This window comes from Gobius niger, assembly GCF_951799975.1.
Source record: "Gobius niger genome assembly, chromosome: 7".
In the NCBI taxonomy this organism is placed as follows: domain Eukaryota; kingdom Metazoa; phylum Chordata; class Actinopteri; order Gobiiformes; family Gobiidae; genus Gobius; species Gobius niger.
The window spans coordinates 15,615,835-15,639,968 of NC_136858.1; the positions used below are offsets into that span (position 1 = coordinate 15,615,835).

At 41.2% G+C, this 24,134-nt stretch overlaps 2 protein-coding genes across 2 annotated transcripts; one reads left to right on the plus strand and one right to left on the minus strand.

The window, feature by feature from the left end:
* Window positions 1-998: 998 nt before the first annotated feature.
* Window positions 999-18,661, minus strand: LOC306965787 (phosphatidylcholine:ceramide cholinephosphotransferase 1-like). Its single transcript, XM_079560343.1, has 6 exons — window positions 18,540-18,661; window positions 3,759-4,550; window positions 3,564-3,681; window positions 2,999-3,152; window positions 2,517-2,683; window positions 999-2,320 (listed from the first exon to the last, which is right to left on the minus strand). Exons 2-6 carry the CDS (start codon window positions 4,367-4,369, stop codon window positions 2,147-2,149), a joined length of 1,224 nt encoding a protein of 407 aa, XP_079416469.1. The 5' UTR covers window positions 4,370-4,550; window positions 18,540-18,661; the 3' UTR covers window positions 999-2,146.
* On the plus strand, window positions 18,641-23,492 carry LOC306965134 (multiple inositol polyphosphate phosphatase 1-like; the record flags this gene model as incomplete). Its single annotated transcript, XM_079559376.1, has 6 exons — window positions 18,641-18,746; window positions 19,991-20,479; window positions 21,614-21,808; window positions 22,667-22,764; window positions 22,828-22,961; window positions 23,132-23,492. The coding sequence occupies exons 2-6, from the start codon at window positions 20,134-20,136 to the stop codon at window positions 23,490-23,492; spliced, it is 1,134 nt and encodes a 377-aa protein (XP_079415502.1). The 5' UTR covers window positions 18,641-18,746; window positions 19,991-20,133.
* Between the last annotated feature and the right edge of the window lie 642 nt (window positions 23,493-24,134).

Consider the following 24,134-nt stretch of genomic DNA (forward strand, 5'->3'; position numbering starts at 1 on the left):
ATTATCTGTTTTTTTTTAATTAAAAGGTGAAAATAATATATTACACTGATTGGAAAATGCATGCTACAAAACTCATCCACCCCAAACGCAACAAAGTAAATGTTTATAGATCTTTTTATTCCAAAGTGTCCCAAATAGAACCCTTTATCATTATCTTGCAAATATCTCAGATAGACACAAATATTGGACAAAGTGGAGGAACAGTCGACATACAAGATATAGCCACCATTCATAGTTAAGAGAGAACACGTAATTGGACACACTCCGCTCCTTGATTTTACCTGGAGGGCCTCATTGTGTAAACAGACAATTGTTAACAACTTATCGCCCGATGTGAAATGGCCGTATGCGAAGAACCTGCGGATGAAACCGATGGACATTGCTACAGGAGAAAGATACCAAGACGCGAACACATGGTTTTAAAAAGTAATTTCAAAATAGGAGCTTATGTAAATTTGAAATCTTTTTGGCTTAGTGCAGTTTCCCATTTAACGAGCATTATTGTCAGAAAACACATTTTACAATCCATTCAAAGTAAATAATATATCACTTTTGAAGTGAAAAGGTTCTGCTGTCTGCGGACATACGGCCAAATACATCAGTGGCTGAGTGCGTCATGCAACGGCTTGTTCCCCAACACATTAGTGCTTCTTACTGTAAGAAAGTTTGCATTGCACTTTGGACACAAAGTATGACAGAGACCGTCTTCACACTAGAAGCAGCTTGATTTTGACAATGACAAGTACAAAAAAACAAAAACAAAAAATCATAATTGACATGTTTGAAAATCTTCGACATTCCTCAACTAAGCATGATTGACAGAGACAAGTTATACGATTTAACTGAAATAAAAAGGAAAAGAATACTGTTGGAACCAGTTTCAGTAGTTCAACTTCAAAAGCTTGCTATGCTTTATATATGTATATATTCAGACAAAAGTATTAATTTCTTTTATATATGTAGAAGTACTTTATAAAAAAAATGAAATGAAAAATGTAGCCTGCTTTTTCTTGAAGTGAATGTAACCTTTCACTTCAAATTGAACTACTGAAATACATTTCCGCCTTTCCATGATATTTCAAGTACGAATCATAGCATTTACACCATGAATCTGCAAAGGAAAACAAAGTGGTTAATTCCACACGTACTTGATCAGTGAAACTTTAGCAGATCACTTCATGGTGTGAAAACATCTGCGATTAGGATCATTTGAAATGATAAGACATAATACAAATACAATTAACAGTCATATTTCTCTTCAAAATGACGTGACATCTTAAAGCGTCCATGTAGAAACGGGACATCTCACTCACCACGCTTAATTTTGGGAAGACCAATTTTTCTGGTAAGGCTGGCGATGTTGATTATACATTCAAGGGAACAAGACTTCTTTGAAACTAATGTAAGGTAGTGCCCCCTGCTGCTGTGAGGGTCCAACAGCGGCGAAGGGGGACACAAGACACATAGAACTCTGACCGTTTTTGTTTTGTTTTGTTTTTTACAATCAAGCGAAGGAAGGCACTGGAGAAATGCTGTACTATGTTAGCTCTGTACGCTCTCGCTGTCCATCTTGTAAAAGGTAAAAATCTAAAAACTTGGACATCATTTGATTTTCCAAAAATAAAGTCTGTGACATACTTACAAAGGTTGTTCTGTTTTTTTTTTGTGGTTTTTTTTTCACATGACTCATTTTAGCAAGTAGAGTTTACAAAAAAAGGAATCTGCTATAAAAAGAACAAATGCTTATGGCATTTTGGTTATCAAATGAGCCTTTGATTGACACTATGTGCACTAAAAATTGTAAGAATATGACAGAAGACATGATTATTTACATTTTTGTGCTGCAAGAAAACTCTGCTGAAATGCTTTGTTGGTCTGCTAAAAATAAGCAGGATAAACAACCGTGGCCCAGAGTTTTGAAGACACTAAAACATTAGAAATTAGTGCTTTTCATTGACGTACTACCGGGATACAACTTAAAATATACACACACACACACACACACACACAAAAAAAATACTAAGTGGGTCACAGTGTTACCCATTTGCACAGGTGGAGGTGAATAGACAGCGCTACATTGAGAGTGCAGGGTTTTGTGGGTAAAAAAAAAAAAAAACAGCACTTTTGGAAGTCACTGATCCTCTGCTCATTGGTGGTCCAGTCTGCTGTACTTGACCCCCCGGCTCCACTGGACCCCTCTCCACGTGGGCTGCAGGTAGTTCCTCGGTACGACGCCCCTGACGTTCTCCTCAAAGTACTGGAACATTCGGAACCACCAGACTCGCGAGAAGGGGTTACTCTGAGACGTCTCTTTGAGCGACTGGAAGAGAAAGACGCAGCGATATGGCACCTCAATTAGTCATGTGGCTTTGTCTATAGTTTTATATGGAGGAGAAAGACAGGACTATGGTAGATGTTTTAGCTCATTATGATAATATATTGTGATATTGTTGTCGGTCAGTGTCTTCTTTGACGGCACAAATGACACAATGATGAGTGAATGTTGGAAAACTGACCTGCTGGTTGGCCATAGAGTGGTACCACCAGAAGAGGCGAGTAGTAATAAAGTAAGCCACCACCACATCCACAGTGTAGTGGTCGTGAGCCAGGAGGATGCAGAATAGTCCCACCGCACTCAGCACCCAGCACACCCAGGGGTACCACCAGTACCTCCTGGGAGAGTCTGCAAAGACAGCAGCACACAGTTGAATGCAGAGAATAGCAATTTTAACCACTAGATGTCACTGTTGTATAAGTGAGGCATGTAAACGCAGCACTGATGTAGTGGAGCAGTCATAGTTTGCTCAGGCTGAATGAACAATGCAAGTATTTTAAGTGACACTTTCCAGAGGTTTAGTGGTGAAACAGGAACATTTGAATGCAAAGGAGTTTGTGTCACTGCAGAGCATTTCCTGAAGTAGCTGCAGTGAGGAGGTCACAGAGCTAACCACAAAAGCAGCGGTTGATCATGCATATTTACATAGTTGTAGCGACTTACACTCATTGATGAAGAGGTATGTTATGGTTAACATAACTGTATGGCCACTGTACAAATAATCTCCACACATTGTGTGGGAACCAGTAATGGAGAGACCACCTCCAGCGATCATCTTCATTACTCTCCTCATCTGTGATTCCCAGTCCCCCAGCAGCTGAAACACAGGCAGCAACAGGGGTGTAAGTAAAACATTGTCTGTGAACACTCACCAAACTGATCAGTCTGAACAGAACTTAATAAACAGCAGTGGAAAGCTAGCATTCACACAAAGTAGTAGTTATATTTCAGATGTGTTTATAAAAGAACAGTATCTGAAATACACAGTGCAGATAAAACAGGTTAAACATTATACAATGCTTGGCCTTGGTTGCACTTTTGCTACTTGTGCCATATACAGTGTTGCAACAATGTCTTCTCACAGTGCTGACAACGAGTCATGTTGATGCATGACTTGAATGATTTCGTTCCAAAGGTTTGTAGTTTGTAAATTTGCCTTGTGATTTATTCTTGAACTCTTAAAGAAGCCACAGCACTCCTGAAGGTGAGTGTTAAGTGCATGACTGACCTTTGGAGAACATTTGAAGTGCATCCCGGGAACAGGCAGAGTGGTGATGTACATGGTTACACACCGGTACAAATAAAGAGTGCCGACGATAAAGAAAAAACGCCTGCCTATAATTGACCTGGAAAAGAGAAGAAATGCTCATAAGATTTTTGTTAAGACTCAAAGTAGAACAAAAAAAAGCTGATCAAAAGGTACCTGTGCTTTAGAAGCAGCCACTGTAGGAACCACAGTAAGACCAGTAGCATCCCAATGATCTCACAGATGGAAAAGGCCCACTCTTTCCTGTCAAACAAGTCAAAGAACTTGTCAGGCAGAGGAGGTGTGTGCTCTTTAGGAGGGACCCTCTCGTGGACCACTGAGATGACCACAGTGGTGGTGACAAAGCACACCACTGCATAGATGAAGGACACTGCTGTTTTAGCCCACTCTGTGGGGAATGAGGACCGGATCTCCTTTGTAGGGATTGGGATCTGGACCATCTCTTTCTCGTAGTTCCCTAGTCCCAGAGAGCCGTTTCTATGGGGTTTGGTGGTGCCGTTGGGCAGACCTCCTGCATGCCCATTCGCATGGCCGTTTTTTTGAGCCTCGATGTGATTCTCTATCAACAGCGTCTCCACTCGCTCTAACAAATGCTGGCCACCATCAGAGGAGATGCGAGAAAGGTGAGTGTTCCTAAAGTCCTCCTTGGAAAGCCTGAGTAAACCAGGCCCATCAGTCCCCTGGAGAGCATCCACATACTCTGACATGCCCTCCTCAGTCAGCCAGTGGGACACCTCCTGCACCGTCCATGAGCCCACCTTCTTCATCCTGGGACAGAGGAGGGTCTGGGAACACTGCAGAACACGTGTCTAAGGGGCAGGGCTACGTCCTCTCCCGCTTTGGCACATGGTGAGTGTGACAGAGGGAGCCCGGCTGCCTCCTGATGACAGAGGAAGTGTGCAGAGCCTTAGCTCTCTTCAGCTCATTGGTTTGCTCCTGAGTCCAGCCCTGTCAAAAGAACAAAAAATACATCTGAGCCAGAATCCATTTATTACACTCACACACCCAGAATTAAGGAAGTAAAATGTGACTCATGGTTATGACTAGTTCAAGGCCATATCCTGAAGACAAACATTTTGCAACAAAGATTGAACATGGGGAGTGGTTATGGTGGGAAGCCTGCCTTGTCGTTTCATTGTGTAAGTAAATCAAAAACACAACAACCAAAAAACAAAGATTTAGCACTTGTAAAGAGACACCCAAGCTCAACTGTCTACAACTGAACCCGGCTTTAGCCCACAGCCAAAGCTAACAGGGAGATGTGTATCACACGAGCTGCACATCTGAGGGTTTGTTTATAGGGCGCAGTGGGCACATGGGGTTCTGCTTGTGTCCATGGGAGAGTGGGGTCACGCTGGGAGTGAGCTGTCTGATCTACTGCCTGGATAAACGGAGAGAGAGAGAGAGAGAGGGGGGAACGCAGGACACTGAGGAACTCATAAATCAGGGAGAAGGTCAGCAGCGATTGGCCCCACCCCTGTAATGAGGGCAATGAGCCAGCGGGCGGGCTCGAGCTAAAGCCACAGGCAGGAGAAAAGACGGTTGTTAGGACAACACGCACAGTGCATCTCATTTTTATTTTTACCAGCTCATTCCAACTGCACAATACATTGGCAGGGAGGCCGGGGTAATAGTTGGCAGGACGGCACACAGGGCAGAGCACCACAGGAGCTCATCTGGCCACACCTCACTTTAATCCTGTCCGTGTATGAATTCAGCACACGGGCTGTAACACTGTAGCCTCGACTCTCGGCAACACGTGGACCAGGATTCACCCCCGCCGCGGCCAGAGGAACACTTTGACCCGAGAACCCCCCGTTTCAAAGGCTGTAAAAACAACACAAGTGGCGGAGGATGTCGGCAGGGAAACCACACTGATAAGGGTTTAGAGCAAGAGATATCTGTATGCATTCTTGTGTGATACTTTCATGAGAAGCAACAAAACAAAAGCCACAAACGTAGATGCTGGTCGTCAAACAAGCATATTAGCAACAGAAGCACGTCGTCGTCCATTTTGTTTCACGTTTATTGCTGCGTACGGTCATGTACATTTAGAACAAAGGTTTAGTGTCATCTGTGTCAGCTGCGACAGTTGTCAATGCTTCCTCAAAATAGCCACAACAGGAAATTTTACATCCCCGCGCAGGAGATCGCACCCTGACAGTGCACCAGTGGAGCCGCTTAACATACAGAGCCCAATAGGAGAACGAGTGTTTAATGGAGATAAAGGCAATACGGGAGAAAAAGGATGCTGCCGTCAATCTGTTGAACTGGACACACAATTGAGACAGATGAGAGATTAGCCGTCACCGAGTCAGCTGGTGTGTACTGGACCTTTGCACTCCCCTCCAATCAGCTTATACAGTAAGGAAATAATCCCCCCCTCCCCAATAAAGCCGCGAACAAATGAACACTTTCTGTAAATCGGACTTTGATTACTTAATGCCCTCTGGTTTGGAAACCGTTCATGGACTGCAGGTTAAAACAGGCAGTTGTTATTTCCTAGGGCTTAACAAGATGGGATACATATCTTCTAAGCAGCTATTAATATAATTTTCAGGAGCAGAGAAAAACAACTCCAACCCATGACACAGCGGCGAATGGTCATGCTCAGTCAACCGAGCTCACTGGAACATTTCTGAAAACAAGCCATTTCACGGAATTGTTAGAGTAAATATTTTGTTTGTTTAGAGTTCGTGCATTACAGCTGGAAGGTCTGGGTTCGATTCCCACCAGGCCTTTCTGTATTCGTGTTCTCCCCGTGTGTAGGTTTCCTCCGGATAGCCCTACCACAAAAAAAAAACATGTACAATAGTCCAGGATGGATGATGTCTGTGTTTGAATGTATGGTGGTGGTCAGAGGGACCGTTGGTGCAGGTGTGTGCAGTCATAACAGCGTTTCTGTCAATCTCCCCCAGGGGAAACTGAACACCACCGGAAATAAAGCGGTTTCTTGAAGTCCACGGACAGTAAATGCTGCACTCCGTTCCATATTTTACATTCTTCCTTCCACAGGAGGGTAGATTGATCTATATTATGACCAATGCTATAAAATATGGGAGGCATCATTACAACATCATCAGCTGTGACCGTTTCATCACACGCAGTTCATTATAGGTCATTCCATGTCAAATCAACACCATTTTGGGAAAAACATTCTGCTCGACCAGCACTAAATGGCGTGTCAAATTAGGAGTTGGTATCTTTTGTAGTTTCAGAAATAACTCGTTTTTGAAAGAGAATCATCTAGAATGTGTGCCTCGATTAACGTGGAACGGCGCTTTTATCAGTCAAGTCTATTCTTTGCTGGACTTCACCCACCCAGCTACTTACGTCCAAAGTCCAAGCAGTCTGTACAACAAATGACGGGCCATTACGACACCATATCACAGCCCTACCCGCACTTGTTTTTGTTTTACAGCTCGCATGTTGTTATCACAAAAGATTATTAGATAGCAATATCGCTTCCACTCGTGCAAAGGCGATAAGACGGAACATTATTGATCTCACGATGAAGATATTCACTCGTTATGTCAGCTCTCAAGAAACACTGCAAATCCTCTGGAGAATGAGCAATCAAAGAACAGGATCATAGTAAGTAATAAAGAAGTAATAAAGAAACATTTATGTAGCACTTACAGAGTTAAATACAGCACTCTTGACGCAAGTTTTTATTATAGCAATACGCTTTTTTTGCTGGTTTTGGGCGTTTTATGGAGACAGGAAGTTTGAGAGAAGTTGTATTGTTCATTTTACTGCAACGCATCACTGATCACAGACCGTGCGGCCCAGATTTATTGACATGTTTAACGGGCGGCAATAAAGTTTTGACCAGCCTTAAAGCAGATGTTTCGGCCACAAAAATAAATGCAGCTCTGAAGAATATGGATAATTTAACTTTGTTTGTTTTTTAAGGAGATGGACAATTTGTGGAAGTAATGAATGAAGCACTCAAGGGGAGCAAGGGGAGAAGTCAAGGCTGTCGTTTTCTGTGCGTTTAAGTGTGCTGTGGTAAGAGATTTTGCAGTTGGGCTAAAAATCCAGCACAAGAGAATGAAACGCACTCTCATCTTCACTTACATAACACACTCATCTTTCCCACCGCAGGTAGTTTCGCTGTGCTTTGGCTGAAACGCCCTCAGCCTTTGGCCCCTTTGTTCAAGGTACTCATGCTCGGCTGCTTTGGGACTTTATATCAGCTTGTTAGGCTCGGGGAAGGGGGGGGTTTATGCACTTTTAGAGCTTTGTGTGAATTGTGATTTAATGGTGGAGTTGTCAGTGTGTACACGTTAACGTTCATAAGTTCAGTAGTGAAATCTGAAAAAGTGGGTTGACTTCTTTTTTTGGGGGGGGATTAAAAACAAGTGTTGAGACTCTGTTGTGAGCAATATTATATTCCCCAAATCATCAAGGAATGAACAATGGACAAACAATTTACAATTATGAATTTTGTTAGAAAGTTATTGTTTTTTTGTTGTTGTTTTAAGCTAAAAGGCCCTAAACCTTTTTTAATTCACTGCGTTTGACTTCATTGTAAGTTTATAAGCACATTTTACAACTTTCAGGGTCACTTCGCAAGGTCCCTGTAACAGTAACGCTAACAACAACTGCTAGTTCTTCAACGTGGAGGACAAGACAAATTCAGGTACATAATCATAATCACTGCACATAATTCAACATGAATTCTTTCTACGGGGAAGGGTCTGTCAATTCAATACAGCATCAGAGAAAATGGTTTTGGGAATAGAGCCTTTTTGTTTTGTTATTGAATGGTAATGAAAACCATTATTTAATCACCACAGAACGCCCACACTTTTGTATAGAAAACAAAGCCGCCAACATGTTAAGTTACCATGGAAACCAAAAACCACAATTTCATTCATGGCTGCAGAAAATGTTGGTGCTGTATGTGTCAATACTCAACTGACAACTGGCGTGATGTTCATGACAGAACCTGCTTTTTTGGTTTATTTTTTTTTTGTATGCATTTTGACAAGAAATAATGTTTTTGCAGAGCAGTTGTGGCCCGTTTTCTTTGACTGTGCCGCACAAGGTTTTACATACATATTTTAGAGGATACAGAAAACAGTCCCGTGGAAGATGAATGGTTTTAATTATGTTGCGAGCCTCAGATAATATGACTTATCGGACTGACAGCTTCTCTGAATTTAGTCTTTTGAATGGATTTCTTTTTGTTATAAACGTTGACAGAGGTGGTGATTTGAACTATTATAAAAGAAAAAAAATGAACATAAACGACTTAAAAGTGGTGCCCTTGTTGAGCATTTTCACTTCATGCAGTTTCACAGCAGCTAATTCAAGTCTTGAGGAGATTGGAATCAAATATGTACTGAACATGATGGGAAAAACCCACCATGTTTTTGTCCTGCTCTCCACATGAACATGCAGAGATGTGGTACACAAAAAAGTAAACATGCAGTAAACATGCAAATGGAAAAGACTCGTGTAACGGCTGTTGTCATGACCGGTGAGTAAATCCAACACAAAAAGCAGTGTCTGCTTATCATGTGTGAACAATTATCTCCAGTACATTGCAAAATCCTCCATTGGTTAATTAAAGAATGTGCAGCTAATCCCAGATTCCTTAGTGGTTTTGATGACAATGTCAAGCTTTTCCATTCCCAAACTGTCCTTTCCCCCAAAAAGAATTGAAAGTATTGGTTTCTATTTGGTAGAATAGAAACATTTCAAAGACCCAATTCACACAGTACGTCAGCGGCGACAGAGTTTAGTAGTTGCCCGTGGAAATAGTGACACATAGACTCTGTATTATTATCCTTGTCCTGACGTGGCGAATGTTTCTCTTCTCAGAGTTTGGTTTCCCTGGAGGGGGGAGGTCAGTTTAGCACAAGGCTAGCCATGTGAGCAGGAAAGAAAACACAATATGTCAAACGGACTCGAACGTAAACATACAGCTCTTCAGGCCCATCTTTAGATCATTGCCGTCCCTCCCACGCCATTCCACATAGCAGGGATGACTTCACCAGGAAACATCGGAAGCGGCTTTGGATACTACTAGGCAATATTTATGTTACAAATACCAAGCACTGCGAGTTGTTTAGCCAACTGCCGACGTGAACTTTAGGTTGGATGTCCTGGATTTATTCTGTATCATTATTATTGCCGCCAGCAAAAAAGATTAAAGTATCCACTATACATTATTCTTTAAATGCACTGTCTAAACATTTCCACCATCTATCCTTGTAATCTACAACGTGTTTATATACACGGAGTATTTTTGATCCACCTATTCACAGAGCCACGACCCGGTTCACTGTTCTTATCTATCACTGCATGTGTTTCCTGTCATGTATCAAAAGCAGTCTACGTGGACAGGCAATATAAAATTAGCCTTTCCCTGGCAACCAACAAATACATGAGTTCTGCAGAGATATGAAACATGTTTTAAGGCATTTAGTTTACACTTAAACATGTTTACTTTTTATTCCTCCAACGATCCATGTTCTGTTATTGCGCCCCAGGATCGGCTGTCGATCTGTTGATTAAAAAGCCCCACGTCGATAATTGATATTGACCCTTGTCGGTAGAATAGATCAGACACACTCAAGGAAGAGTGTTTTGTTTTGTTTCAGTTTGTGCAATCATCTAGGGCTGTGCAATTAATCGAAATTCGATTACGATTTCGGTTACAACAGTAAACGATTACAAAATTAGCATAATCGCAAAAAACGATTATAATTTTATTTATTTTTTTGTTCAATTTTTTTTATTTTTTTATTTTTTGCAGAGCCGACTTGCGTTATTTCAGGCAGCTGGGATTATTTTCCCTTCGCTTTTCCCGTGCCGTGGCTCATGCTTTTGTCTGACATAAAAACAAACAGCGCTGTTTGATGATGTCATCAGGCCGCGCTGCTCAGTTTACTTGCGCAGGTGTGAGGGCTGGCCAGCAGGGGGCAGGTGTGAAACAGGGACCTCTCTTTAATCAAGGCGTACTTGAAATCATTTGTACTTTTATGACTCTTGAAAACATAAAATATCATCATGGTGTTTTGATTAATAAATAAATAAAATAAAGATACTTTTTTTTAAAGGCAACAAATGATCGTTTGAATAATCGTGATTTCAATTATGACAAAAATAATCGTGATTATTATTTTTTCAATAATCGAGCAGCCCTACAATCATCTTTTACGTAGCATCAGTAATAATGCCTTGGACTTTGCAAAAGAGCAGGTTAATGTACAACAAGAGTCCGGCGGGTTTACCATTAAATTCAACCACTTGCAAAGCTTAACAAGAAAAATGAGGAGAGACTGCCTGAATGGGAACAATTCAGGTGGACGGCCAGTGGAGTTCATGAACCAAAAACCTTTCATCGGACACGCAAGGCCGATTTCTGATGGCCCAGTCGAGCACCAGTATAGAGGACCTCGCTATGACAGACGCTCCGATATGGGAGGAACGGGAAAAAAAAGAAAATATATTCACAAGATGAACCCAAGATGAGTTGTATTGAGTCGTGCCGAGCTCAAGTTGCATCAAACTAGGACATGCACATATACAACAATTGAAAGGGCGTTTTCCAATGGGACATATTTGACCCGAACAGTGTACAATGCACAGCAAACAAAGACGCAAAGTTTCCTCTTAAGAATGGTGGCTTTGTTCAACCTTTACACCACCATCTCTTCCTCAGGGCAGTGTTGTATGTGAAGGAAAAAGTCAATTTAAAAAAAAAAAACTCGAGACAGTTACAATAATAAACGACACGCTCCCACATGTATCGGCTTACATCCGTCTTTTCAGTAATCCAGTGACAACACAGCGAGCTAATATTTGCGCAACTGATCCCGCCTTGCGCAGTTAAAAATTAACTGTCTGCAGCCATCAAAGATCAACACACAGGGCCATGATACACCGACACGTCGCCTAATGTCCAGGGATTAACAGTATGGACAAGTAGCTTCCGAATGTCAATGATCTAAAAAGTAACGGACATTTCATGAAATGCAAATCAGGCTTCCGTTACCTGGAGGGAGGAGCAAAGTAGAGTTTGTTTTATTTGCCTTTCAGTAAGGCAGGTGGCAACAAGAGCACCTGAGCTGTTTATCTAGGAAACCGCCAAGAGAAATTTGTGTTGAATATCATGAGATTAACTGAAGGCAAGTTTAACATTTGGTCTTCTTCCCACAAACCGGTCCAGCAGCTATTTCTCTCACCAACCAGAAAAATGAGCGTTAAAACTGTGTTTCCTGTTGATGTCTCTAGATATTTTCTTGCGGCAAAAGTTTACAAGTAGTATCATAATATACTAATCGATTAAGAATGTATATTAGGGATGCACGATAATATCGGCCGCCGATAATTATCGGCATTTATCGGCATTTTGGCGCCATCCCCGATAAAGCCGATAAAAAAAAATTCGGCCGATAATTAGGCCCGATAATTATAAGCTCAAAAGACATTGAATCTGCGGCTCCAGCTCACTGCCTTTCTCTCGGCGGCGCCGCCCCGCACGTCCTGCAGCCCGGAGCTGCTGCAGACTCAGGACAGCACATTTACAGCAGCAGATATACGCTCTCCACGGCCGACTTGTGCACGGTTTTAGCAGAAAAATACAGCGAAACAACGCTGTGCAGGCGCTCTCCGCGAAGGAAGGGTTTTTAGACTTTTTACATCGAAGTAACTTCAACATTAGCACCGCAACCAAATGAGAAAAAGACGAGGAAATGCGAACCGCGGACCCGCTCACGTAAGTGAGCATTACTGGAACACAGCGGGGCCTGAACACCCATGTATTATCTTAGCATTTCTGATCAAATAAACACGACAGCCCCGCGATTAAAGCGCTATGAACGAGAGGAGTTTTACATTGATGAAATGAGCCACGCAGCTATGGGTGGTTGTTTTTTTTTTTACCACACGAGGCACAAATGCATAAATGAGCCCAATGCAGGATTATATTCCAGTATTGTAAATAAGAATTCATTAGTATGATGTCAACAAAAAGAAAAATACTAGGAATTAAGCAGTAGTAGTAATATTATTATTATTATTATTTTTTTTTTTAAATAAGATGTGACACAGATGAGCAGAGTCAGACCTGCTCATGATGGAACTGTAAAAAAAACAGAGCTTTAGAAAAAGGTGGAGACCCAAACCCAAAGTAAAACTCATTATTTGATTTTTATTTATACACTTGTATATTGCTTGGTAGAGTTAATACATTTTGGGGAGAACCTATGAACTGTTACAGAGAGTTCTTGTCACAAAATAAAGTGCAAATATATATATACATAATTATCGGTGTCATTATCGGTTATCGGTATCGGGACATGCGGAATTATCGGTTATCGGTTATCGGTTCAAATTGGCATTATCGTGCATCACTAATGTATATCCAATTGTGATATGTCTCAAGAATATTGCAATAATAGTAGTAAATAGTAATCAATAGATAATCCACAGTGCACATTTTAAACAACTCTAGAAGCACTAAATATTAAGACTGAAATATAACTAACTTATACAACTTATTATAAACAATTTTCTACATATTTGGCCCATATTGCCATTGATCATCGTAACACTTTCACCCCAATAACCACATTTTGATGCCTTCTGCACAATAGGGAAGTGAACTAAATTTCCCAGCAGCAGACTGCTTGCACACAATCGAAAACTCAATTTTACAGCTTTTAAAATCAGGTGCCTCAGAGAAATGAACAGCACTCACCTTACCTTGACCTGTCCGGCATTTACAGTTCCATGACAGTAGCAATAAACCACACACGTCAATGACATAAGCAATGCCCGGCAGTAAAGCACTGTAGCAGGTGGCTAACTCACTTCTCAGAGTACAATACGAACCTGGTCCTTTGCTCGTCCTGGCACGTTTCTTACTGTGCAATGCCCCACCCTGAGGACAATCCAGTGATACAGAAGGTAGTCCAAAGAACAGCCAGAGGGAATAACTAGATGGGAGCAAGTGAAAAAAAAGCCAGAAATGTCTGGTATGCTGATCTCAAACAAAGTTCTTGTAATGATGATCGTCGGAGATTACAGGCCTGTCACAAAAGCAACCGGAATAGGGCAGATCCCTTTGACCTGATGCCAACACCGTAGTAGGCAAATTGTTCATGGTGCCAAGAATTTGTTGGATGATGCAACTTTTATAATACAGTTACTCAGAAGTTTTTAACAATATCAGTTCCTATTATTAGTCTCGTAAACAACTGTCTTAATACAACAACTCAAAAGCTCAATTACTATGGTCTTCAGAGCTCCATAAATCATAAAGATGCATTATGCATGATATTTAGATAATGGATGTATACATAATGGATTTTCATGGGAAGGCTGAACAGAAGCAGTTATTCACGGTGAGTAGCTATAATGAAACAGCCAGAAGAATAAAACTAGCGATAACTATAACAACTTGTGAGTAATTTTTCTACATAAATCCATTAGACTGACCCTCATTTCCAAGAAACAAAACTCTAAAACCTTAATTAAAGTCTTGGGTAAGAGTGAAGGCTAATAGTTGTTGTCAGCCAATCTTACAATACCAAAGCATCCTTCGGGAAGACAAAATAACAAAACAAGCTACTTTTAAATGTCTGTGCGCTCCCATTTGTATCGTTTTCCATCAATTATCCGGGTTGTTGAGATGATTAGTTGCTGAACAAGTCTCTTGTCGTTGAAAACCCAGTAAGGATGAAGAATTGAAAAAACCTTCTTTCATGATAGCCAGTTTCAAGATCATTTCAAGACCCAAAAGCTTATGTGAAAAGATTTCCAAAACAAACCGTAACACAACTGTTGCCAAGGAACTGTTGGAGAATTTCATTTCCCTTCCAACTAAACGTTTCTTATTTTCTCAGATAACAGTGCAAAGGGTAAATCCATAAAAGTTGCCACATATTGTCATTATGTAAATCCCTAGAGAAGAGGAGAAACGCTCCAACTGTTACCGTTGGTGCTATCGGCTAATGAGAGCCCACCTGTGGCTTTATGAGTCACTGATTAGGACGTCCAGGCCCCTGCAGTTTGTCTCAGCGGCAGTTCCTCCAAAGTCATCTGAAGTCGGCTCCGGAACAGGCCGCCGTGGGACTCTTCACCTGGGAGTAATTAGCGCACAACACAGCACCCAGCGAGCTCTTCACACATCTGTGTCAACAAAACCGAAATGCCAATAACAGTCGTGCGTATTATTGTACATGGGGCGACCTAACCAAAACCAGCGAGTAAATATAAAAGCAATCTCTAAAAGGAAGTTCAGTGACCAACTACATAGCAAAATATTCAAGACTGTGCGATCCAGCTTCCCATGGTTGTTGTTGACAGATGTGGGAATTCCTGCCAAATATGTATGTTTGGCTTGTTGCTGGTGAAACTGGAATGTTCATGCATGGGAACGAAACTCCCGACAAGTCACGACAGGGTGATAGTGCCCAGCTCAAGTGTTGACAATGAGAATCGAAACAAAAGGAGTTGCATTACTCTACATTCCTCAGATTAAGTTACCAAAAATGCTAAGAAGTTCACTTGAAGCTGCTTTCAAGATTCAGTAGTTTCTTGTAATTTGACAACTAAATTGGGAAGGGAAAAACAAAACGGAAATCTCGTAGAGCCATTTGAATTTGCATGACACTGGTCAGACTGCAGAATATATCGCAATGTTATGTGACAGTATCCATATCGCAAGAAGCCACGATATATTGCAAAATTCCGGTACTGTAGGCCACCAATCCAGATGCTGGCAAAATGGGACTAACAGGATGTCAACGGACACAACCACGCCAGGCTGGATCAATCGTGTTGATAGGATAAGATCGGCGTCAAATGACTCGCAGCCACAATGGTGACTTAGAGTAATTACGAGGTTTAATTCAACCGATTAAACTGAATTTTATTTTAACAGTTTTAGTCTTCTGACCCACTTTCTAGTTGGTTTCTACATACACATCTACTTTATTAACCCTATGACTCATTATTTGGGTACAAGGGCTTAATCTACATTGGCAGGTCATGCCCACTGCAAATAAAATCAACTCCATGCACATTTGCTCTCTATTAACTTTAATAATTGCTAAGATTATCATCTCCAAAACTAGGTTATGCTTAAGCGCTACTAGCCTAGATTTCCCTAAAAACATTTGTAGGCCACAGAAAACTAGGACGTCATGCGAGTATCGTAGCGACTTCATGTGTTACCAATTAGTGGAAAGACAGGAATTCTCAAAGATTGTTCCAAGATGGCTGCATAGAGGGATGCACATGCCATGATTACAAATGATTGGTTAGTTGTATTGACGCTGCAAATGCAAATGTTTTTTATGACATACTCATTTGTTTTTTATGCACTAGTGTATTCCATGTTAAGCTTCAACAGGTAGATCCATCAAAGGGTCCGCACAATGCAAACACAGTTTTGACGAGCAGTAAACAGCCAGCAGCTAAGCCGCCACAGTAACTCAGCGCTTAGGTAATGCACACGCTCCGTTATAGATTGTACAGTACACAAACACAAAGAAAGATTGATTTAGAAGTGAAATGCATCTAGGTGTATTTGTAGTCAATTGTGGATGTGAAGCAGAGCAGGCAAATGAGTTTCAGCCCATTAAGAGGACCATAAATTGATAAGCGCTGTAACGGATGGGATGACGTCTGGGGCCTCCTAGTTTGCTCATCGGAAGAGCAGTCACTCCCTGTTGGTCATACAATCTCACCACTTTGATAATTTATGCCTAAAACTAAACGCCCTACAGCCTAAAGGCCATAAAACTTGAACATTAAAAAAAACAAGCAACTACATTACCCTGTAGTTTAGACAAAAACATCATATGATTCTTATTTCAACATCATGGTTCAGTCAGAAATCTTAGATCTAATCACAAATCACAAAGCTCATCGGAAAATTACAAGTGGACTTTGTTTTTGAATAGTGGACTCTATTGAGAACTCATAATCATTCATTGCTGTGAATGTTTTAGGGAGATTAAAGTACAAGCTTGTTTAAAAATGGGAAAGGTAATGGCTTCTGGAAACGTAACATGACACATTGAAATGAATTGCAGAAGCTGAAGAGCTACATTGCTGAAATAAAAGTTCAGGCACAAGCGGTACCAAACAAGCAAGTACACACCTGGGTAGATATAAAAAGGCAAGAAGGGCTCCCCTCTTGCCATTATGTCGAAATGAATATATAAATCACTGCAATCCACACTGTTCCAGAATGATTAAACTGGTGCCTTTCCAAGTTGATATTACTGTTCTCATGTTATAATATCAGTCGGTTTCTTGCTGGGTTACAGAAAAATGACAATGCTTCAGGAGACTATCAAAATGAAGAGGAAAAGATAGGTAAAACCAGTGTTATATCTCTGAGCAATCATGGGTATAATCTATAAATGACTTAACTTCTGCCAACATTCTCATACGGGTTCATTCAAGGCAGCCTGTTGGACAGACAGTTGCGACAGTTGTTCCAAACCAACGCCGATTCATAGCTACAGCAAAGTCATTGTTTCCTTCAAATTGCAAAAATGCTTCTATGCACTTCGCCCAGTTAGTAGATGGTCTCGCAAGCTTTTTTTTTTTTTTTCTTGCTCTGGCAAACTGTTGACAACAAACAAACCCATTGACTCGATTTAACATTTGCCCCCTGAACGCTCTCTGCAGTCACACTGTTTTTGTCTGTGGAAAGTGTGTTTCCCCAGACACGGTTTCAAGCACAATCCGGCTCTGTTTTCCCTGTTCCGTCGTCTAGGCTTTCACTCGAATCAAGGTTATGCTATCGCACGTTTCTCCAGCACAAAAGGACTTCTGGTGGTCAGAATATGAACTTTGGCTGCCTCTTTTCACTTTGAAGAGTCAGTGGTTTTTCTTTTGGACAGACAGACACTTGACACACCCCTGGTCGGAGGTCTCCTAGGGGAGGGGAAAGGGATACTACTTTGTTAACAAGCCTGCATTCTACAACTCACTTAGCAAACAGGAAGATGAAACAACCACAAACCTGCACTGAAGTTTACGAAATTCAACATGGCCTAAAAAACCCTTTCAAAACTCACCTCATCTGGCTAAGCAGCAGCAATGTAGCCAACTCTCTCCACCTCACTGTATGTATAATAGATCAAACATGTTAGCCAAGTAGGAAGACAAACGCTCACAGTTTGAATACCACACTATTAGCAACTGATAGCACAGATGCATAACGTGACACAGATGGTTTCCCCCCCCCTCCTTTTGCAGCTGTGGTTAGTCGCTTTTAAGGGAAACTTGCATCTTAAAACGAAGACTGACTCACACTAGGACATTTCACAGAGCAAAAAAAAAAACATTGCTTTGGTTTACATTAGGGCCTCGACTGCCGCTGTATGTTGGTGGCTTAAAGAGCTTACAAGCCTGGTCACCTAAAAATAGATAGGCAAGCTGGCGTCTTCTTCTTCATCAGCGCGTTTCTGGGAGGGCTAGCAAACAGGCTACAGCGAGCTAAGAAACCCAATAGCTAAAACACACAGCTAAAATGTGCGATATAAAACAGCCAAGTTTAGGTAAAAAAACAAACAAAAAAACGACGAGGCAAGAGTGGAAATACGACAGGAGAGTGGGGTGTATGCGAGGACGACAGCATTTACTATTTCCATCCAGACGAGACAAAATGTATTGATGGCTAACTAGCGGGACTGTTTAGCCGATTCCGAAGGCTCCCTAAAAGGCCGTGTTTGACTAACAGCCCCACAAACCGCAAAGTAGATCCAATAACGGTGTTTACACGGGGAGTTTGGCGTAGCGTTACACGGATGACACTTGGAGCACAGTTACCTCTCCTCCTCGCCACGACTTGAGCCTCTCTCTCTCTCTCGCGCGCGCTCTCTCTCGTACTAGTGAACTGTGGAAAGCCCTGCGCGCGAAGAGACGGCCACCCTCGCCATGAAGTCAAACACTCACCTCGGGAGACGAAAGGTAGAAAATATCGGCTCGAAATGGCCCCGTCTGGAGGCAAGACGTGCTCACGGGGAAGATCAGAGCGCGTAATCTCTCCGGTGTGTTCATGGGTAGGCGTTATCTGAGCGGACAGGCGGGGAGTTCCCTTCACGCCGTCATCCAGCGCGCGTTTAGGGTCTGCGGGGAGCGTCGTTCACTTCGGCTCGCCAGGTAATATGTTGAAATAATAATGTGATTTTTTTTTTTTTTTTTTAAAGAAGGAAAACGTCTGCGTGCGTGGCTACGAGGCATGCGAGCGTAACTGCCGTCGTTTTAAATGACAGCCATGTGTGTTTATGCGAGTTAGGGTCCCTTGCTTTCTAACAATGTATTTTTTCACTCTATCTTAAAAAAAAAATTGAAAGACAAAAGCACAATGACTACGGGAAAAAAAACATCCCAAGCGATTTAACTAATCTCTAAAAATAATAATACAAATAAATTTAAAAATAAAAGGTAAAGGGCATCATACTACTACAAAAAGTTGTGATATCGGGGTTCTTGAAGGCATCCATCGATGACAACGACTGAATCATGTTGGAACTTTTCTGACCCTCTCATTAGTCATCGGTGGCCCTCTGTTGGCCAGGCCCAGGCATGACGACCATGCAGTCTCTCTCAAGTCATTAAGCAACATTGTGTCATGTTGTTCCTGAAAAGACTCGTGACTCGTGTACATGGAAACACTTTGGGTTATACAGATAGACTGGATGGAAATACTTTCGACTACAAAAGCTTGCAAAACTTAGAATGCAATTGAATCTCCATGTTTCTTGCTATAATGGAAACTATTTTTTACTAACCCTATCCTCTTTAATATCTAGTGTAGACTACTGGCAGTTTCAAGTCATTGTTTTCACCAAGTTTGCATCTTTTATCCAAACAAAACCTTAATTCACCAAGACTATTTCAGATGGTCCCTCATTCGCATGTTCTTTCTACAGTACATTGAAATATTCACTGTTAGTGCTGGAATATATGGATTTTTTTGCACTATTGAAGAGGATGTGACAAGAATTTGAACAGTAAGATAACTGAACTAACTAAAGAAAGGCCATTCAGTTCTTATCAGTTTGATTATTTGCTTTTTATAATACTGGGTTGGCTAAGTGAAAATGGTCAAGTCAGTGCGCATCTTTTTATATATATATTTTTTTGTCTCATGAACTTATAACGGTTTGTTTATAGCTATTTGCATGGGCAAATCTACTACAGGTGAATTTGAATGATATATTTGAATTCTGACTGTTTATTTGTTAACATTGCACATCATGCACTTTGTTCTTCTGGACTCTGACCTCAAACAAACTTGGATCTTGACTACGCCACTAAATACTAAGCAATGCTGCCTTTAAAATTTAAACTATTTTTAGTTTGTTGTGTTTTTTTGCTATCTGGATATGTCCTGTCTGAAGATTATGATGAAATACCTACAATTGCAAGATATTTTGGTCCAAAAGGAAGGTATGAAGAAGTCAGTCCGTATTTGTTGAAGGATCCGCTTGCTGTAAACAATTCTACGCTTCAACTCCCAAGTCCTCAATGTTGGCAAAGGCATATGACTGCACTAATAAGACATGGGACACGATATCCAACTACGAGGATTATTAAGAAGATGCACTGGCTTTACAACTTTATTGTTAACAACACCTCTAGTGAGAAGAGTTGGCTGCAAGAACACTGGAGAGTGCGGTACACCGAGGACATGGATGGGAGGCTTGTGCAGAAAGGAGTGGATGAGTTGAAGCATTTGGCTGTGAGGTTTTCCAAAATGTTCCCCTCACTTGTTTCTGTGGAAAAGGTGAGAGGAGGATTTGTCAAGTTCATAACCAGCTCCAAGCACAGGTGTGTCACCAGCACCCTGGCCTTCAAGAGCGGGCTGACAGAGCAGTGGGACATCAAAGGTAAGTATACAGCAACATTCGATACTTGAGGCTGTGATTACTATCAGATTACCTGTGATGAGTCAACTGTAATAACCAGGTTTGGCATCAGCAAGCCTTGTAACCAAATGCTGGCAGATTGTAATTTGCTATGCAACACACCTTGAACCCCTAGCGCCTTTAGTCAGGTCAGGGGTGTCTAAACAGGGCCGTAGGAACCCAGGGTGCTGAGGGGGCTGCAGTACCCCCTGGTGGGTTGTTTGTGAATGGTCGGCCATAATAATAAATAGGAAATGTTTACAGAAAAAGTGTTCTGTGGGTCAATTTTGTCCCTCAGCACCCCCTAACCAAAATATCTCCCACTGCTCTGTGTCCAAACGTTTTTCATGGAGGGCAACATAATAAAACATGCACGGATTGAAGGACCACAGATCTGTGGTCAGTGAAACCTTCCACTGGTGTTTTTGCAGAGGCATAAACTTTATTTATGACACAAAAAAAAACTTAAAGTGAAAGTCTGGAAGTCTAAATGTTTTACAGATTTTACTGTCTCTCTCCTCGCTTAGCAAATTAAGAGACTATCACTTTAGTGCCCGCTATGTCTCACAATAAAATGTTAGTTGTTGAGGTTAGAATTGTGTAGAACAATTTAAAAAAAGGACTATCTCTGGCGATGTGTGCCAAATCTTGCTGCTTTGGTCTGAGCTGGCCGCATTTAGCCCCAATTTACACCAAAACGTATAAAAATACTGCAATTCCAGAAATTATTTGCATGTACGTTATTTGGCGTGGAGATAGTTTTCAGACCCAGTGCATACTGTTCTTGTGTCCTTGGGCTCTTCACCAATACATGGCTGGTGGCAACAACAACACAAGTATGTGAAAAAGCATTGTTCAAACACATATAGGGTCAAGTCAAGATCGAAATACAAAATAGGGTGCTCCCTCTCTTCAGTGATCAGATATGGCGCTATGATTGATGAGGGTTTGGGGTTTTCATGTGCAGGCGTGGTTTCCTGCAGGTGCTTCAGTCTCCGCCATCAATCTAAAATCTAATATCACAAGGATTAGACAAATGAGAAGGACTTTTTGGTTTGGTGTTGTTTTATACCTTTTTGGAGTTTTGAAATGACACCAGTGCTGCTCTTTTCCCAGATACAGACGTTGAGCATGAGGTGAACGATGCTCTCATGAGGTTTTTCGACCACTGTGCCAGATTGGTGAAGGAGGTCGAGGCCAACCCTTCAGCAGTGGTGGAGGTGGACAGGTTCAAGACGGGACCAGAGATGCAAAGGGTCCTGGAGAAGATGGACGACAAACTCAATGTTACACACATCAATGTTACTTATGGTCAGTACATTCAATTTTATTAGTGTTCCATGGGCAAATTACTAAATGAATAAGATTTGGAAAGAGTCGTTTTGTTTTTGACCGCTAGATGGAGCCATTTATCCATCGATTGTTCAGGCCTACAAGAAAATGACTATAAATTACTGGTCACACAATTAACAAAGATTATAATGATATAATCTATTTTTGTCCTGCGTTCTAGGACAGCATTTAAATATATAAAGAAAAGAAAAAGAAAATAAAGCCACTCTTCCTGCTCTCAAGTTTTTGCTCCCTATTCACCAAATTATTTGAGAAATACTTCAATATTTGACTTTTCTTTGATTTAATATTCTATTTCTTCCCCACTGTTGTTAATCTTTCTTTCTTTCTTTCTTTCTTTCTTTCTTTCTTTCTTTCTTTCTTTCTTTCTTTCTGTCTTTCTGTCTGTCTTTCTTTCTTTCTTTCTTTCCATCTTTTTTTCTTTCTTTCCTTCTTTCTTTCTGTCTTTCTTTCATTCCTTCTTTCTTTCTTTCTTTCTTTCTTTCTTTCTTTCTTTCTTTCTTTTTTGTTTCTTTCTTTCTTTCCATCTTTCTTTCTTTCCTTCTTTCTGTCTTTCTTTCTTTCTTTCATTCCTTCCTTCTTTCTTTCTGTCTTTTTTCATTCCTTCCTTCTTTCTGTCTTTCTTTCATTCCTTCCTTCTTTCTTTCTTTCTTTCTGTCTTTCTTTCTGTCTTTCTTTCTGTCTTTCTTTCCTTCTTTCTGTCTTTCTTTCTGTCTTTCTTTCATTCCTTCCTTCCTTCTTTCTTTCTTTCTTTTTTTATGAAGCATTCTGGCACAAACAATTATTGATCTGTTTGTTTTGTTTTGTTCCAATCAGATATGGCTGAAACTGCGTTCTTTTTATGTGCATATGAGTTTGCCATCAACAACACAGTCTCCCCCTGGTGTCGGCTCTTTAATGAGGAGGAGGCCAAGGTATAGCCTATAACACAGTATGATACATCTCAGTCAACTCATGAATTTATCGTCCCTTCCAAGCAGGTGATGGAGTATGTCGGTGACTTGACAGAATACTGGAAAAGAGGCTACGGCCATGACATCAACTTTAGGTCCAGCTGTATCCTGTTCCATGATGTGTTCAGAAGACTGGACGAGGCTGCGGCTCAAATACTGTATGTAATTTATCATATAATATTGCAAAACAAACTAGTAAACTTAGGTTCGCTGAATACAGTACAGTTCAAACAGTATACTGTATGTTGCAGCAGTGTACAAGTAGTAGGAGCAGTAGACCCAGCCCTGCACATTTTTATAATTATATTTTGATCTCTTTTCCATGTAGGTCTGGTCAGCAGGTGACTAATGCTGTGACTATTCAGATTGGTCATGCAGACACGCTCCTGCCGCTGCTCACTCTCTTGGGCTTCTTTAAGGACAGTGAACCCCTGACGTCTGAAAACTATGCCACACAAACCAATCGCACATTCCGCACTAGCCACATGTTACCGTACATGGCTAACTTGGTCCTGGTGCTGTATGACTGCGGAGATGGGGAGCTCAGAGTGCAGCCACTGCTCAATGAAAAGACAGTGGCATTTCCGGGTTTAAATGAGAGCTCCATGCCTCTGTTTACAGATGTGAAGGAGCGCTACAAAGAACTGCTCCAGGGATGTGACTTTGACGCTGAGTGTCAACTGGATTAAGTGAGATCTGTAATAAATAAATAAAATAAAATAACTTCTATTGAAGTCTAAAGGGAGCAGAATCATTTGATCATGGGTCAAAAGCAGACATCAGCCTATCACGGTAACACAATTTGAAGTTCGATATAGGTGAGGAAAGAAGGGAAATATCTTGATAATAATAATTAATAATAATAATAAACGTTTGTTCTAAATCTTAACCACATCTTATATATATATATATACTTATATATATATATATATATATATATATATATATATATATATATACTCCAGGTCGTGCATTATAACCGTCTAATGCATGGCTCCTTGTTATTTATCCTTACATATATATAAAAAACTAACCCTAACCCTCTTCCTCACCCTCCGCGGGCGGTCTCTTTTTCCTCCAAGCTCGGGTCCTCTACCAGAGGCCTGGGAGCTTGAGGGTTCTGCGCAGTATCTTTGCTGTTTCTAGAACTGCACTTTTCTGGACCGAGATGTCTGATGTATTTCCTGGGATCTGCTGGAGCCACTCCTCCAGTTTGGGGGTCACTGCCCCGAGTGCCCCAACGACCACGGGCACTGATGCCTTCACCCTCCAGGTTTTCTCCAGCTCTTCTCTGAGCCCCTGGTATTTCTCTAGTTTCTCGTGTTCCTTTT